The sequence below is a fragment of the Hippocampus comes genome, unplaced genomic scaffold, assembly GCF_001891065.2.
Source record: "Hippocampus comes isolate QL1 unplaced genomic scaffold, H_comes_QL1_v1.1 scaffold237, whole genome shotgun sequence".
NCBI classification, from domain to species: Eukaryota; Metazoa; Chordata; class Actinopteri; order Syngnathiformes; family Syngnathidae; genus Hippocampus; species Hippocampus comes.
Genome location: NW_017806159.1, coordinates 261,073 through 276,652, shown reverse-complemented (window position 1 = coordinate 276,652; position 15,580 = coordinate 261,073). Strand labels below are relative to the sequence as shown.

Sequence of the window (15,580 nt, the reverse complement as noted above, 5' to 3'; positions counted from 1 at the left end):
CCCCGCCACCCCCCCAAAAAAAACGATCGATATAATTGGCCTGTTTTTTCATTTATCATGTCCATCTATTTAGACAGGGTTTCCTTTTAATTGATCAGCTATCAGTATTATCCACACATCATTTTCAAAAGGGTCGGATAGTTAACCGACGGGCCATGTCCCGCCTTCTAAAGCCGCACACATTCAAACACGCAGATACGACTGGCTGGTGAACCCAAGTGGACAAAAGCAATACCTTCACCTCCAATGCATATTTTAAGCATAAATATTTGAAATGCACATCAATAATAAATTGCAATTGGCTGGCAACCAGTTCAGAGTGTATCCTAGCTTTCACACAAAGTTAGCGGGGAGAGGCTTCAGCACAACCATGACCCAAGTTAGGAAAAGCATTAAAGAGAATGGATGGATGGATCGATAAATAATACAATAAATGTATGGTTGCTGCTTCACGAATTTACGTCTATTGTGCGGGTTGGGGGCCGGGGGGGTGGGGTGGAAGGTAGCTCCTGGAACAAACAAGGGACTAGTGTAGCTAAAAGGTATTCGTAACTCGAGGATCTCATGTTACACACACACACACAGATTTATTATCCACTTATTAGTTTGAATTGCGTAAAATAGTGTTTCGGCTCTCCATTTCCTTGAGGAAAAACGGATTCTTCATCATTTTCAAGCCGAGTATGCTCTGTCGTGTTTACCATTTTCTCATGCTCAAAGGATCACCTGTGACGATCGCCACTGGCAGAGGGAAAAATTGAAGAGTGAGGAAAATATAAACTCGTTATTGTGACTTCTAATGTTACCAAAAAAAACAGTCCACTCTTCTTGCCGAGTTTAGGTTGATTTCTGTCACCCCTCTATGATGCTGATTCATTTTGCCTGTCTGTATAATGTTCCGTTCTTGGGCTGACCAACATTAATTATAGACTTCTAATTATTTTAATGGGTTGCATTCATTGTTGTAGCCACTCATTTTTCTGCACATTCATCTCCTTCCTCGTGCATGTGAGGTGTGCACCGTACAAGCATTCCTTCTGCTCTTTCTGAAAATGTGTCTTTTTAAACCTCCGTTCTGCACTTCCACTGCATTGTTTCAAAATGGTGCGACCATTTAACATAACCACCCCACGGCATTAAGTTGCTTGGACAAAGGTCCAGAGTGAAATAAATGTAAAGTGCAAAAGCGGAAAACTGCAGTGTTGGCACCGGCAATCGTTAGCTAACAGTGTTACTAGCTTTGGCTTCTGATAATCACGTTCGAACAGGGTTCCAACGGTATTTCGGGGGCTTGCTGATGACGGAATGAGAACCCGACGGGTGCACTTATTTTGTGCCAGTGTGTGTGAATTACTTTTAGAATTTTTTGGCAATCTTCCACACACACACACACACACACACACACACACACACACACACACACACACACACACACACACACACACAATGCTTTTGATCCACATTCAGGGCTCTGCTGATGCTAGAAGATGCCAACAGGCAGCCGCTGTTGCAATGACCGGAGGCGCGCAGTCGATTGGCAAGATCCAGCCCACTGGTTGTCAATCGAACAAAAGCCAGACCCGCCACTGGCCCAGCAGTATGTGGAGCAGGATGAGGGCTGGCGCCCACTGCCCTTAAGACGAGATCATTTCACCATGGCAAGAAAAAGTGTCAAAATATGTCAAGAAATCTTGTTCTCGGGGATCTTTTGACAAAAGAATGCCACAAAAATGTGAACATGGGACCGAGGAACTGTTTTAAGTTGGCCCACTGGCAACGAGTTGTTTACAATGTCACGAAAGAGACAAAATGTTCCCAATCACTGAGCTGGTCGAGATAAATATTCTCTGCTTATCACTATTATGTCTCAACCACGTAAAATGTATCACGATTGCCTCCGATATATTCAAACACACGAATTACCAAATCAAGATTTTGAAAGATGTGTTCAGACTACTTTATCTGACATCACTCAAAGGCCATCTGAAATTACATTGTAAATGTAGATTAGCTATGAATATTTTAGAAGGGGATTACTAAAAGAGGAAAGAGACAGAGGAAGCGATTGGAGAGAAATCTGCCTTTTTAAAGCGCCCACATGCGGAACTGAATTTGAAAGGCCCACATGAAGGTGGAACTTGTCTTTCATGCCGAGTTGTCAGCCTATTATCATCCTTTCATATGTTGGCTACAATTATTAACACCGACCGAGAAAAGAATAATCAGGAAAATTACAATTAAAGTCTACAGAGCGGGCATCCGAAACCAAAGATGAAAAGAACACATTAGAAATATGAAGAACAACACTGCCAGAGAGAGAGAGAGGCTCCGGAAGTCATTCTGTCAGTCACCATCCAACCTTCATGGGCCTACACAGACAAACATTGACAGCCATCAAAGAGACAACCCCTGCCCCCCCCACCACCACACACACACACACACACCCACGCGCGCGCGCGAGCGCGGATGCTTCCTCCCGCTTTTGTCACCACATTTTGAAACCTTCCAAAATATGCCTGTCAAAGGTTTGAGCGGCTGACAGCATGCCCCCGCCCTCCGCGAAGATGACGAGGACAGATACAGTACTCTTATTGTGCAGGGAGGGATGCTACTATATCATCGAGGATCAAAAGTCGGGGAAATTGAGAGACATACATCACACGCTTGGAAGGGTTTTTTTTTTTTTTTTTTTTTTTTTTTTTTTAAAGGGTTTGAGTGTAAATTGTGGGCCTTGCATTTTAGAGCGATAGCTCAGAGTAAGTGTGTGGCCGAATAAGGTTACTAGCATTCGCTTGACATCACTGCTCAAAACACAGCATGGAACAGGAATTATAGCACACTTTTAGCCCTCTTTTTACATACGTGTTGAAATCAGCCAATTTCAAAGGGACTGGATATTTCATGCAAATGAGCCACTGGTCACGACTACCACAGAGTCTGACAACACGAGTACAGCTTTCGTTATGATGAGAATGAGGGAGGCGGAGCTATTGGCCAGCAAAAGGCTACCTGTGCTGGAGCCCATCAACAACTTTGCCGAATTCTCAATTATGTCCCGGTTAGCAGAGGGTAATGCTTCGTTCAAAAAGAAGGAAAAATTTGCACTTGCACACCTGCGTGCCACTTATGCGCACCCCCCGCTTCTGGATTTGACACGATAGCGATTAAATGTAGTCCAGATGAAATTTTTGAGGAAAGAGAATACTGGTCTGTGGTCTGGGAATGTTCTATGAGCAGTTTAAATGTCTAGTGCAGGGTCTTGCCTCTTGTAAATAACTAAACCGAGTTCAGAGTGTCAACGTGCGTGGCAATTCTGCAAAATGTTGGTTTGGTCGATATGTGAACCGAACCTAGAGGCCATGCACAGCACAGAAGTTATTTTGGTGCCTCTTTCTTTTTACAAAGACAATTCCACATAATCCTGCCTCAGCTTGTAAAGGGAAAAAGAAAAAAAAAACCTCAAGGGAGTGAAAAACAAAAAAATGCACCTTGTCTGTTTGATGAGCTGCCATAATCTTGTTTGCATTCTTCAGACGCATCATTTTAAAAAGCGCCTTACAACGAGGCGGGATGCACCAATCCCATTCCGAAATCCTTCACAGAAGGACAGCCGAGAATAATGATGATGCATGGCCTAACGTATGGACTTGTGTTTTCCCCTGTATAAATGTATCTGATAAATGATCTTAGAGAGCCTGTAAAGGTCACATAAAATATGATCCAATCACTTCTGCTGCCAGCAGACAGTCTAAATGTTGATGAACCCATCAACAAGTCAAAACTAGGAGAAAAAAAAAAATGGCCTCCGGTTATACAAGGGGGGGGGAATCTGATGAAGTAGATGATAAAGTAAAGAGGGCTATTATGTGGAATAGCTAAGGCATTATTAAATATAATCACAAAAATCATGCACAACAAGACAATCTGAGATCGTGAAGATATCCAGACTTTGTACCCCCTTTGTTCATTTCAGGGATATTGGCATCCATTCTTGTCATTACACAATTGGCGCTAGTGGATTTTTTTTTTTTTAATATTGTTTCAATGTATCACGATGGGATGTGACAATCTCTTGGGCCATGTTTGCCCAGAAAAAAAAAAAATTCTTTTGCAAACGGAATATTTTCAAGAAATGTGTCCGTAGATAGACGCTGACAGGCTGCAGTAAGACAATCTGAGATCGTGAAGATATCCAGACTTTGTACCCCCTTTGTTCATTTCAGGGATATTGGCATCCATTCTTGTCATTACACAATTGGCGCTAGTGGATTTTTTTTTTTAATATTGTTTCAATGTATCACGATGGGATGTGACAATCTCTTGGGCCATGTTTGCCCTGAAAAAAATATATATATTTTGCAAACGGAATATTTTCAAGAAATGTGTCTCGAGATACAGACGCTGACAGGCTGCAGTGTGTATGCCAGGCCTGAAGTGGGCACTGTAACGCGGCCACAGAAAGACACCAAAAACACAGAATAAGAAGCCTGTTCAATGTTCAACCCATGCACTCGCAACTAAGGCGGGGAAAGCAAAAAAAAAAAAAATAGCCTGAAAAACCTGTGCTTCGGAACGAAAGCTCAGATCGCTGCCAAGTTAAAGAAGATCCGCGAGCGGTGATCAACTATTGTTATCGTTGGCAGGGTGAAGCGCTCGGTCCTGCAAACATGACACATACCTGGATGTGTTGTACACACAGAAATGCAAAGGCAGCGTTTTTGACTTGATTCATTCTGGGACTTTTTTTTTTTTTTTTTTTTTTTTTTATGTTCATAATAGGACTCCGAAAATACCAGTCGCGAGTGGATAAAACGATATAAAATCTTTCCTAATCGAAGATCTTATCCGTGTGGACGAGTTGTACAGTAATTAGAATGTTGTGAACTGCTAGGCTCAGAATACTCCACAAAAGGGAAAGTCTAGCAATACGGTATTGTTAAGTGACGGCACATATAAGCACGTGCTGAAGTGTGGATTAGCGCAGTGCAGTGTGAGTGCAGGCCAAGCAAGAGACAGAGTAGAGAGGAGTATAATCGCCCTGAAGCACTCGAAAGTAGCCCCAGTGCAAGTGCGCCCTCAGGTTTCATGGTATAGCACAGCACCACACATTCGCGTATAAAAACACATCCATATATCGCCTCCCAAAAATCTGCTCGTTGTGGCTAAAAATCAGAAACATTCTTGTCCATTTTCCCTCCACCTACTTCATTACAGCACTGTCCACTGATTTTTAAAAAATCTGGATCCAGATGATTATATTTCACGCAACCACTTGATGAAATAAAATTGAGTATATTCAACAAAACAACTTTTTTTTTCAGTTTATATACAGCAGAGGCTGTATGATGTCAAAAAAATAATTGATCAAATATATGTGTGTACATACAATTGTGTGTACGTGTCATCGACTAAATATGAGCTAAAACGCGCTCAACTTTTGTTCCGAATCAGCTTCTTATTACTGGTTACGACGAGACTCTCTTCTCATCCATTCCCGCAGCTTCAGTGTGCTTTAAACTGTGTGGACGCCGAGCTTTCCTGCATGATGATTGGATGATCTGTCCGAGGCTAATCTCTTTTTGATTGACAGCGAAATTAGCCAATCACCGATCTTTTGGTGCAGGCATCCGTGGAAGCATCTTTCAATTCTCATTCTGTTCTCAGTTGACCTGGAGACTTCTTCTCATCATCTTAGCGACTCTCTCTTTGTTGAAAACGACTAGCGAATTAATCTTTTATTTCTGGTGGGTTTTATTGTAGTTGCTGGACACTAGTTAAGTCCCTGGAAAAGACGCCTTGTTGGTATGACAGGGTCACAGATCATTTTCTTGAAAAGGAACGGAGAGTAGAATTCACGTATAAATAAACGGACACATTTTATGATGTCGGCCAAAATTGAGCTTCCCCTCCTTGACAGATCAGCATCCGCCACTGATCTACAGCGGATGGCGACTACCACTTCAACAATCAATGGTTTCGTGAGAGGCAGCATAAATATATTCCCGACGCTAATTTTTGCTGCAAATCCAAAGCTCTACAGAAATTGCAAAAAGCCGGAAAGGAGGATAAGTATAGCTTATACAGTTTACCCACATTGCACCGAGTCTGCTAATTGAAAGAGCCCACACAAAATACACGCAGACGGATGTTATGCCTCCGCTGTCTCCTGTATACGGACAACATGAATATTCATAAAACAGAGAGCTATCTTAAATGAGGCCATATGGTTTGCAATCGGCAGCTATTTGCAGTTCCCTGCTCCAGTATTTAGCAGCACTGTAATGAAGAGTGTGGTGCAGTGCAGGAACTCTGCGGCCACTCAGCAAGCCTGCACGCGTGCATCCTAGCGACAAGTTTGGCTGCTGAGGTGACAAACTGTTTTAATTTCCAGCAAAGGACTACACAGCCCAAAGAAAATGTTCCATTTATTTTCCGGGGGGACAACAATTCAAGGGGAGATAAATCAGCAGACGTGGACGTATTAGAATACTCTGCACATACTGAGCGGCTCAAATAAAACAAGCTCGAATCAAATAAAGCTCATGAAAAAGCAATTGAGCAGGGGCAAGTGTGGGCATGCACAGGCGCTGCTTTCCACATTAGCAACCTCGAGCTCCTTGGAATCACACTAAACCAGCCATGCCACACGTACACACACGCACACACATTACAACACTTGCATCTCGTTACCCTCTCCGTGCCACAAATTAACCAGTGTTTACACTACGCTATTTGCATAATCTATTCTTTCTACAGCTATCCGCGGTTGTGAGTTGTTTTAACTTGACGTGGAACATCCTGAGACGGTGCTCTGTCGGATAATAATCATAATAATAAGAATAATAATAATTACCAACTGTGACAGTCTGGCTGGATTGACTTTTTTCATAGGCATACGTCCAGCACCAAGATTTTTGAAAATGAGCACATCATGTCAATGCCACACGCAGAGTAGAATACCTTTTTTTATTTAATATTCCATTCCTGACTGACTGTAACTGTGTTTGTTGACTCAGACTTGGATCTGTGCATCTGTCCAATTCAATCAAAAAGATCAACAATTCAATATGTCCTCTCTAGCTCACGTGATTGGAAAAAATATCCCTCAGATTTATTTCGACTAGATATTCTTTTATCTTGTGGCATACATGTAGAAATTAAAGTGCAGCAGTGTAAAAGCAAGCTTCCATCCGCGTATCGTTCACAGGACGTCAACATTCCACATTCTGTTTTCGTGTCACTGTCGGCTGTATGAAATGATCCGATATAGTAAATACAGCCCGTCTTCTTTTTAAACGGGTGTCGTGAAAAATACAAAGTGAACAAGTGCGTGAGTCGGTGCGTAAAGGAGCGCCGCTGCAGCGCTCGTCAAAGTGAGGTGCGCATGGACCCCGGGGGGAGTTGCAATAAAATGAAATAGTCTAATTTCACGGTAACCCGCTTTAATAACAAGCCATTTGCAGATTGCATATGGATTGGATAACAGTTCATCCCTACATTCGCGTCCCTGCCGGATTCGTAGCACGTACATATTTGGATGGGTTACGATGATCTGTTGAACGCAGAGTACGTGTCTGTCATTACACATTTTGTCTTCAAAGAAAAAGAAACAAGGTGAGAACTTTTTAAACGTTGACCAAAACACCCCGACGACAATGTCAATTAAGTATTCAACTGTTTCCGCAAGCGTCGTTCAAACTGTAAAAACGACGTTTCAGTTTCAGTCTGTCACAAGGACACGTTTTGACGCGCATAAGTTCTTGATCGCGTATGTCAAAATCAAATATGCAAAAAAAAAAAAAGTCTCCCCACGGAGCCCATGTGCTCCGCGCGTCACTTCGAACCCGACAAGCAGCGCGCTCACGTCGGCTTCACTTACCTGATTGTGACCAGCTGGACCCAAACAAGAGGCACGTCAGGAAAAAGTCGAGGCAGTACAGGACAGTCGCTTGTTTCATTGTTGCGCTTGCCAGTTATTTCCTTTAAATTCACATGTCCAACAGCGTATCCTGATTTGAACCACACAACAGGCTTGCTCCTTTCGGAGCCAAATCAGCTTCACTTTGGGACTTGGAGGGGGGGGATTTGTTTCTTTTACGATCTCCTTGTAGATTAAGTTTGTCGGACTGTGCTTCGGGTCAACCTCTCAACGTCCACAAGCTCGAAATTGAGACTGGCTGGCTGAACAAGTTTCCAACGCGCGCACAGTAAAGCTTGTCTAAACAGTAAAAGGCTGTATTCATGCCATTTCTCCCCCACTTGTACTCAGTATGCGGCGCCACACTTGATTTTTCCAGACACACCTCCGAGCACTTGAACTCCTCCCACGCAGGCTGTGATTGGCTCAGGTGGCCCGCTGTCACCTAGCGGGCCCACCGGGCACTCACCCGCGTGCTCTGTCATTGGTTGACTTGACATGTCACTTTATTTTAAATTCTAGTATTGCACCTGTCACGTCAACATGCTCGAAATTAATTCTGGATGACAAAAAAAAAAAAGGACTCCGGTTATACTTTTATGCGAGTTACTGTTCATGAATGCTGTCGCGTCACCAAATGTTGTCTTTGAGCATTTAGATACAGGGACAATATGTCGATCTGTTTGCATGGCATGTGTATCCCAATTCCAACCAATATTTTGGCAACAAGTGAAGTAATTGACACAGACTCACCTGCGGTCAATGACGTCGTCCGCATACGTGACTGCCAGTTAATGAGCTCCATCGGGACAAAAATGTGAAAAATCAGCCTCCTTTTGTTTTTGGTGGCGTGACATTGTCTTCATCTCCTTCATTTTGAATGGCCACTCATTTCTTTGAACATCTATCGGTGAAATATGCGACATTATGCTTGATCGACTCTGATGTTGATCAACACTTTCGTGCATTTGGTGTACTGTACGCATTTATTCCTTTGAAGCACCCAGGCCATCAAAATCCATCTTCCGCTGTTTTATGCATAATGTCAAAATGAGTTTGGCGTAGCTTAAGTATAAAGCTGAAGCGGCAGGTTTTTGATTGTATGCACATTCATACACTGGACATTTTACAGTCTTCAGTGAATGGAGCGTTCATGTTTTTTGAAATGTGGGTATCTTGCGACAAACCCACACAAGCGCTTGACGAACATACAAACTCCATGCAAGAATGCTGGGGACTGGCTTTCTTTTCCGATTTGAGGATTTTGTCCTTAGAGCAAAGCAATAAAGTCGTTGCTTTATTGTCATCTTTCACCCTGGTAGCAAGGAACTATGTTGAAGTGAGTTCAGGAGCTTCATTTAGACAAAACTAGTGCTTTGTCACCATCTCCTGCCATCTTGTTGATATTAAAAGGAGGTGAGGAGTTTAACTGAAGCAAAATGCGTGCTTTCATCTTCTTGCACCAATAGGCAATTCAAAGCCATTTTAGGCGGCTGACAATTGTTTGCAGTTTTTTTTTTTGCTATTTGAAGCAGGGCTCAGTTCCTCTCCCCAGGGAATAGTGAATGTTCACTGAAATTGAGATGACCAGCGTTGGATAAGCTTTTGGCTTTTGCCTCTCAGGTGTTGCCACAGTGATTCACTCACATGATATGTTTGGCACAGCTTTTACACTGGCCACATAAAATCTCATCTCGGGGGCCACTTTTGGTAGGGAGGGTTCCGGCCCCCTACTGTGCTTACTACTCACAAATTCAGCGATTTGCTTTTTTTTCTTCTTCTTCTACCTCTTCTCTCTGTTATTTGCTGAAAAACTCACCTGTTTTTTTGTAGCTATTTTCTTCGTGCTGCAAACTGCCACACGATGGCGCCAAAGCTCTTTCTAAATGGGACTAGGTCACGTTGGAAGAATGTTGAAGTGATGCTGTGCATTTCGGCTGGAAGAGCTTGACTTTGAACGTTGGGGAAGGAGCCTGGATTGTTCATGTAAATTAGGCTTATCTTAGAAACCGGCCATCATTGTGATTCACGTCACAATTACAGAGGCCGCAGATCGGCCGAACTCGCTGGTGACTACTCACATAATAGATTTGTGATTGTAAATCAGCTTTAACATTTGTTATTGTCTGCCCCATCAGTTTTCCAAGCACATCAGGGAGGAAGAATGACTCTTGGTACATCCGACACCACACAATATTGGTCACGATAATCTTCCAATTAATTGGGGATTTGCTTTAAAAAAAAAAAAAAAAAGGATTGTTTTACCCACTCACATGTTGAAAAGAACTCGCGGCTCATTTAAGATAGATGAAGGATTAAATCAGAGGTTATGGAAATATGCTGCAGTAAGGAAGTTGGAAGCATCCCATTGGGAGCCCTTTAATTTGTGAGTAATATTTCTGACAATGGTACGTTTTTGTTTGCTTGATTCAAAAAAAAGAATAAAGTTTTGCTTCATAAATTTAATGAGAGGATAAAGTTATATACTGTATCAACACGCGCGCACACAAACACACGCATCATTGCACTCGGTCAGACAAGGTTGGACATTTCTGACTTCAAGGTTTTATGGAACGCAGCAAGAAATGCACTGCTGCGGCAATGATTTTCAATTAACAATTTTTGCGTGGCACTTGGGCATTGTACTGACATCCTGATGTATTAACAGAGGTTGCAGTCATTAATTCCAGACTTGGACCCAGCAACGGCATCTCTGGGATTTCACGGGCATTATCATTGCTATTATGCTTATTTATTATTCCCTTGCTCATTATAGCTGGACACATCCGTAGCTGTATTACTCAACAGATTCTGACTCAGAAAAAAAAAAAAAAAAAAACATGTGCGGCTATAATTTGGGCGGTGTTTGCTCCTATTTTTTCTCAGCTCAAACCGAGTCATCATCCATTTCAAAGTATTGGACTATTTCTGCAAGTCCATCCAAGGTGAGACAGAAAAGCAATGAGGAATCACAACATCAACGCTTTTTCGCAGAAATCTAATCCATTTGTCGTGATATAATTTCTACAACCAGTCAACGGGGGCCACAGTTTGCGCAATGTCTCGGAATCGTTGTTGTATGCCGTGATGGATCAATCTAGTGCTTCTGAACATTTTTCTTTTCATGCTTCACATCACTTGGGAATGCTCAGTCTGCTCTCACAAACTCCCAAAAGTCATTTCTAAAGTCAAGTTATGCCCAAGAGATTTGAGGGTTCTCTCGCCACTCCTTAGTATTGTTTTGCTGCAGAGGGTAGTCCGTACACTTTGATTTCTACTGTTAGCTGTTTTGTTCTGAAGTTTCGATGTGTAAATAACAACCAAAGTCACAAAAAAAAAAAGCTTTCCAAAGTGCTGCTGTTCTTGATGGGTTGTTTTTATCACTTTGAAATCAGTGACACTGGTCTTTTTCTCCAGGAAACAATGTGACACAGGGTTATTACCTTCCGGACCAGATGCTGCTTACTTTTGCACTTTGAAAGAAAGACGAATGCCACCCTGAGTCTCAATATGTCCACACATCTGGACATTAATCATGCAGTCTGACTGCGACCTCGCATTCACTGCTCACACACACACACACACACACACACACACACACACACACACACACACACACACACACACAAAACTTGACAGGCGCATAGATAATCAGATTTAGTGTCATCGCATGAACTAAAAATGTATTTAGGTTTGAAAGTGACTCGCAAGTACTTGTCATAATTCAACTCTCACTTCAAATTGAGAGAGGACGTAAAAAAAAAAAAAAAAGAAGAAAAAAATGCAGCTGTAATTAAGCGCTGTCACTCCTTAAGATCGAACAGGCATCCTTCCGTGTGCGCCATTCGATGCATTTACCGCAACATACGTGACGCTATTACATTGAAACGTTTTATTGTTGCTATTTTAAGGGCCATCATTATCTTTATGCTATTCCGAAAGACTTTATTAGCAGCAATAAGCCTGAAGGAGGTGGCTTACCTTCCTTTTATTTTTCCAATACATCAAAGTATTTGCCCGAGCGCTAATCGAGTCAACTCCGTAAACATCCTTCCTTTGCTATAAGCAGGTTGTTCCTCTCCTGAGATTTTTTTCAAGGCTTTTGTTTAGCTCCAAATGAGAAGTGGTCGAAATGCGCGCGCACGCACACACACACGTACACACACACATGCTGTGAGGGCACAACATTCTATATAGTGAAGCTATAACTAACTTTAAAAGTAAACGCAAAGCCAGTTTTCACTTGGAAAAAAAAAGTAAAGAGGCTTTCTGTCCAGCTTTCCCGTTGCAGTATAAATAGCGCACTCAACTGTGAGGGGCACATTTTTGAACCTCCGCTGCAGTATTGACCCCTCACCAGTGGGTGGCGGTCGACCTCACCTCCAGGGTCAGCTGATCAGCAGACTGACTCCACGGGTGGTGAGCGAGCCAAGCTGCCCCCAACCAGCTTCCTGACTCAGTGTGACATTGTCTTCCTAGCCCATATAAGCTCGAATAAATATTCCTCAGCATTTAATAACACTGACGCCGCAAATTTATTAGGCATTGTATAAAAATGAGAAGTGGCAACTTGCTATGATGGGAAGCTTGACTCTCGATAGGGCTCAAATGACTGCCGTTTATCACTCTTAATACCATCATAACATAATTTGGGGAGGTGGTGTTTTCATTGAATATTATGCTTGAGGAGACACCTTCTGACAGTATCACCCTAATGCTGTCAATAAGGTAATTTATTCCTGGTGTTGTGAGGGGCAATGAGACAGAGCTTCAAGTGTTCTTTCAGACATTCCCCGGTGTCTTCTGTACAGCTAATCTAATACATAACCTCCTGATTTGTTTAATGGATGAGCCTTTGCTGCAGCAAGAGGCACGCCAATAAAAGCCGAGGCCCTCCGGAGGCTATTGTGCCTCATAATGATGCCAGACGCACATTGTGAGGGTTATGAAGTCATTTTTTATCATCCTGTACATTGTTTTGCTCTGTTGGTGGCGAGCAAGTAAGAAGCAATCTTATCCTTGCACATGGAAGGAAAAATGTTCACGGCGATGAACTATCAGTCGCGTGTTGCAGGCCGAAAGAAACGTTTTGGACTCACAACAATAGTGTCTGTTTCTATTAGCTGAATGATACTCATTTATATATATATTCCTCTTAAAAATAATTAAGTTGGATACTTTGGAGGGAAAAAAAAACATATTATATATATATATATATATATATATATATATATATAATTTTTTTTTTTAATCCATGTTTGAAAGTAAACTCACACGACAGGTCTTCACCAATCTCTGCCATAGTTTGGTTTTAGCCACAAGTGATTATACTCAACCAAAACCACCGCGCCCGAGCAAAAACAACCAATCCAAGAATGAAGGTGCCACATGGCATGAGATATCAATCGTTTGTCTCACACACACACACACATTGTGGTTGGCCCTCGTGCTGAGCTGTTACTTTACAGCAGAAACGGCCATTGTACATAATGGAGTGTTTTTTTGGGGGGTGGGGGGGGGGGGTCGGCGGTGTGTGCCTATATTCTTGTATATCAAATAACAAGCACAAGATGGTGCTAAAGAGAGGGCTGATTTTTGTATTGATTTATCACGTACAAATATCAAGTCAGAATGACTTTTGAAGCAAAACTTTAACTCACTGACTGAAGTTCGAATCAACTGACACATCAATACCAGTTTTTCCCGCCTACAGCGATCATAACCTCGATTGCTGAGATGAAGAGCGCAACACAACTATTTGCCCACAACCCAGGTGAGTCCACATTTTCTGAATGGCGTTCCATTTCTCATCAAACTCACACGGGGTGGACTGAAACTGCGTCTGCAGCCTGGCTCAGTGAGCAATGAGCAGCGTTAGTCCATTACGCACACATGATTACGTGGCCATTTCCTCAGCGAATGAGTCTCATCAGAAGTCACTGGAGAAGCCACCAAGTGTGTAATTGTTTCCCATTAAGGGGGAAACATCCACTGCCAAAGAGTTGCATCTCACTCCAGAGTGAGCTGATGAATGCGCGCAAAGTGAAGAACCCGCCGTGGGCTGGGATGGAATTTCTGAAAAGCCTCGTCAGTCTGAAGGTGAAAGTGATTCATCTTGTTTTTTTTTTCTTTTCTACGATTTCAATTTGAATGAGAAAGGACCGCCCCCCCCCCACACACACACACACAAAACATGAATCAAACATTATTGCACGTCATTTTAATTTCTCTTATTTCTCTGTCCTTTCATCGAACAATAACCACATTTATTAAAAAGTGTATTGTTATATTTAGATTTACATTATCTGGAGATTCACACGTTTGATTCCCGGCAATGTTTCAGGCGCCACTCTTGAGACGCTTTAGTCAATTCGATGATTGACATGAGACTTGACATCGAAGGACAAAATAGAGAAAAGCAATTTGGAGTTATTAGCAGTTCACTAATCACTGAGATGAGCTACTCGCCATCGAGTTGATGGGAGTCAAGACATACAAACATTGCCGCGCTGAAATTCGTTTATTTTTCCCTTTTGCAATGCTGACATCTGCAGGACTACAAGAAGAGTACACCCATTTAAAATAAAAACACGACCCGTGTTCGAAATGATCTTTTTTGAAATGACTCCTGTTTTGAAAAACGGTATGAATAGAGAAAATATTTTTGCATTGAAAGACGAGTGGTAAATTCCCAGTTTCCTTTGCGTGATTGCCACTGGATGTCAGAAAAAGAATTAAGAGAGCAGCTATTAATATTAATATATAAGAATTTATTTCCTAAAATTAATTTTAACCATGTAAAGCCTATCGGTTTGCCTCGTATATGAAATACATTACAAATACAACTGCCTTGTCTTGTCCTGCCCTCAGGTAAACTGGTGAAGGTAAGTAAACGTCTCTAAATGACTGCATTTCCTCTTCCATAGCATCAGTCCGTGTCTCTTTTGCATTCACAGAAGTAATTACTTCTCCATATGTTTGAGGTATGTTTGACATACGTCTGTAACAATAGTCATGTTTTCTTCAAATAAACAAATATAATCACCGTAATAATCTGGCTCGTTTGTCTCTCGGGGTAGCGTCATTCTGCGGCTTTGTCCCCTTTATTCTCAATTCCTCTTTTTTTTTTTTTTTTTTACTTTTGAAGTTTCCCGATCACTCCTCTTTTTCTGTGTACACTTCTTGTGTTTCACTTGCATGTCGCCTGAATGGTGGGGGGTTTCACCGATTGTCTTTTGTTTGGGATTACAAAATCATCCTCTGGGTCAAGCATTTCATCCATTCTAGATACAAACTTAAGAAGTCAATGTTTTTGTGTCTGTTGCTGGGATAGTATACGATGTCGATTGGACTATTCTTATTATATCCGGCAAAAAAAAACGTCCTTCTCACATGTCCAACTTTCCCATGTGATGGTCTTGGTATACACAACACACTTTTCTTGCCAATATTTAGCCGTCTGCCTATCTGTTAACATGTCGTAAGGAGTTTATTTAGTGCGGTTGCAGAAGCACCAATTCCGTCCACAAACAATCAATGAGCATACATCTCAACGCGTCAAATAACGTTGGTCAGTACCATTTTGATGTGCCGAATAGGGGGAGATAAGGTCTCATTCCTAAATAAAAAAAAAACAAACAAAACAGCACTGGGTTGCCGATA

The 15,580-nt window shown here is 42.0% G+C and overlaps 1 protein-coding gene across 1 annotated transcript in view; it reads right to left on the bottom strand.

Moving 5' to 3' along the window:
* Positions 1–8,364, bottom strand: part of LOC109531200 (receptor tyrosine-protein kinase erbB-4-like) — an 87,599-nt gene extending 79,235 nt beyond the window's left edge. The window contains exon 1 of the mRNA XM_019895349.1: positions 7,880–8,364. Coding sequence (XP_019750908.1) covers positions 7,880–7,958 — 79 coding nt within the window. The 5' untranslated portion in view covers positions 7,959–8,364. The remainder of the gene's footprint in view (positions 1–7,879) is intronic.
* Between the last annotated feature and the right edge of the window lie 7,216 nt (positions 8,365–15,580).